Genomic DNA, 2500 nt, shown 5'->3' on the forward strand with positions numbered 1-2500 from the left:
CATCATCCCATTCTTTTATTCGCTCAAACTCGCCCAATTCCGGAATGGGACATGAAAAAGAATCAAGCGAATTTTCTACAATCATTCACGTCAGACTTATTCTTTTTGAATTCTTTCATTCAAGCACTCATCTACCCAACTGTTTCTATCGTTGTAATAATATTTTTTCCTTACCAATTATCGTTGAGTTATTCAGGCAGTCATTAACATTAACTCAAAATATAAATTAATCTTTCATTCATCCATTTATTTTATACGCAATCTTCTACTCTCTAATCTTTCCATCCATCCATCCATCCACTGATCTAAAGATTCTCTCAGTCTATCAATCAACAAATGAATAAAACAATCAACGGATGAATCGATCAAACTCATAATGTATTCATCGATCAATACATTTAATTAATGGACCCCCTCCGCCCACCACCCCAACACACACACACACACACACACACACACACACACAGACTCGTCAAGCAACCATTCAATCAACAATCTGGTAAATTACCCAATACATCAAATAACCCGTTTACTAACCAATGAATACAGGCACCTATGAATCAGTTAAAAGTCATCGATAGATCAATCAATCAATCAATCAATTGTTCAACCTATCATTCAAATAAGCAAACACTAAACCAAATATTCAACGAATCGAACAATCAACAAACAATCAATCATGTTACAACGTATTCAACTAATCAATCAATCAAGCAATCATTCATACAACCAGTAAATCAATCGTGAATTAATTGTTCAATCAACACCAATCAATAAATTAGTCAATCAATCAATCAATCAATAAATTAGTAAATCTATTGTTCAATCAATCAATCAATCAATAAATTAGTCAATCAATTGTACAATCAATCAATTAATCAATCAATCAATCATTACGACACCGACTCCTCCTCACTGGCTGAGGGGGAATTTTCCAAATTTCTCTGAGTATCCCTCAAAGCACTCAACCAGGAAGTCCTCCATGCTTTCGTACATGTGTCTTCTGGTGTTACCACCCATCAACATGTGTTCCTTGTCCGTGTACATCTGGGCAACACAGTAAATAATAATAATAATAATAACAATAATAATAATAATAATAATAATAATAATAATAATAATAATAATAATATATAATAATAATAATAATAATAATAATAATAATAATAATAATAATAAAAAATTTAATAATAATAATAATAATAATAATAATAATAAATGATAATAATAATAATAATAATAATAATGATAATAATAATAATAATAATAATAATAAAAATTTAAATAATAATAATAATAATAATAATAAATAATAATAATAATAATAATAATAATAATAATAATAATAATAATAATAATAATAACAATAACAATTATAATAATAATAATAATTTAATAATAATAATAATAATAATAATATATTAATAATAATAATATAATAATAATAATAATAATATAATGTTTCCCTCCCAGCCAAGGACTCCCGCCAGGGCCGGGGACAAAACCAAGCAATCTCATTCCAAGACAAAGACAGGATGCAATTTGAAAATCAGCTACGGAGGAATAAAAGACACAGTAAGTGCCTCACTGCCCACTGTGGGAGGGAGGGCGAGGAATTCCACCCAGAGTCACATGCATTTCAAACACTCACGCATACACATATATATGCTATAGTCAATACAGAAATTATACTATTTACTCGTATTTAACCCGGTAAAGGGGAGCTTCAGGGTCGTTGGGGCCCATGAGGCCGGAGTTTACCACGGTTTCTATAGCCTTAATCAGACATTAACGATTGCTTTCTATTCTTTGGACAGCACGCTCATTTGTAGCTAAATACTATACGTCATTGTTCGCTTGTTTTTATTGTTTTTAAGGGTTTTACGGCGCTTGCAACACATTAAGGTCATATCAGCGCCATTAAAAAGGAGGAAAATGGGAGAGTAAAAAGTTCTAGAATTACAATTAAAGCACAAAAAAAAGGTGAGACAAAGGGGAATTGGTAAAATAGGGAACAGATGTAGATTCCAAGAGCACACCGTCAAAGTACTTAGTTTGAGATCACCTAAACGTCTCATCCAGACACAAGCACAGGTCCCAACTAAGAGGAATACACTCAAATGTTTACAAATCATATACTATAATACGTAAACTAAACATAATACAATGCATAACAGAGAGGTGATTTACAAGGAATAAAAATATCATCTTCCAAAACTATTTCTTCGACTGTTTCCCTCTCAGCCAAAGGGAAATCCGGCCAGGGCCAGGACAAAACCAAGAAATTTCATTCCAAGACAACGACAGGAAACGATTGGGAAAAAGGGTTGGGGGGATAGAAGACACAGCGTGTACATCCCTGCCCACTACGGGGGTCATTGTTCGGACACACTGTCCGCCAAGATAATCTGTGCAAGACTGTAGAGGGACAGAGGAGAAGAGGAAGACAGGGAAAACTATGGCAAGGCAACGTTAAAGAGTGGACAGGCCTGAATCTCAT

General features: G+C 32.9%; 2 protein-coding genes across 2 annotated transcripts in view; both read right to left on the reverse strand.

The window, feature by feature from the left end:
- Positions 1–2500, reverse strand: part of LOC144958523 (RNA-binding region-containing protein 3-like) — a 47620-nt gene that overhangs the window by 34465 nt on the left and 10655 nt on the right. The window lies entirely within an intron of this gene.
- The window catches only part of LOC144958930 (dipeptidyl peptidase 4-like), a 9454-nt gene continuing 7709 nt past the window's right edge, over positions 756–2500 (reverse strand). The window contains exon 6 of the mRNA XM_078891229.1: positions 756–1047. Coding sequence (XP_078747355.1) covers positions 913–1047 — 135 coding nt within the window. The 3' untranslated portion in view covers positions 756–912. The remainder of the gene's footprint in view (positions 1048–2500) is intronic.

Source organism: Berghia stephanieae, chromosome 13 (assembly GCF_034508935.2).
Source record: "Berghia stephanieae isolate SIO BIC M18660-M18661 chromosome 13, UCSD_Bste_1.3, whole genome shotgun sequence".
In the NCBI taxonomy this organism is placed as follows: Eukaryota; Metazoa; Mollusca; class Gastropoda; order Nudibranchia; family Aeolidiidae; genus Berghia; species Berghia stephanieae.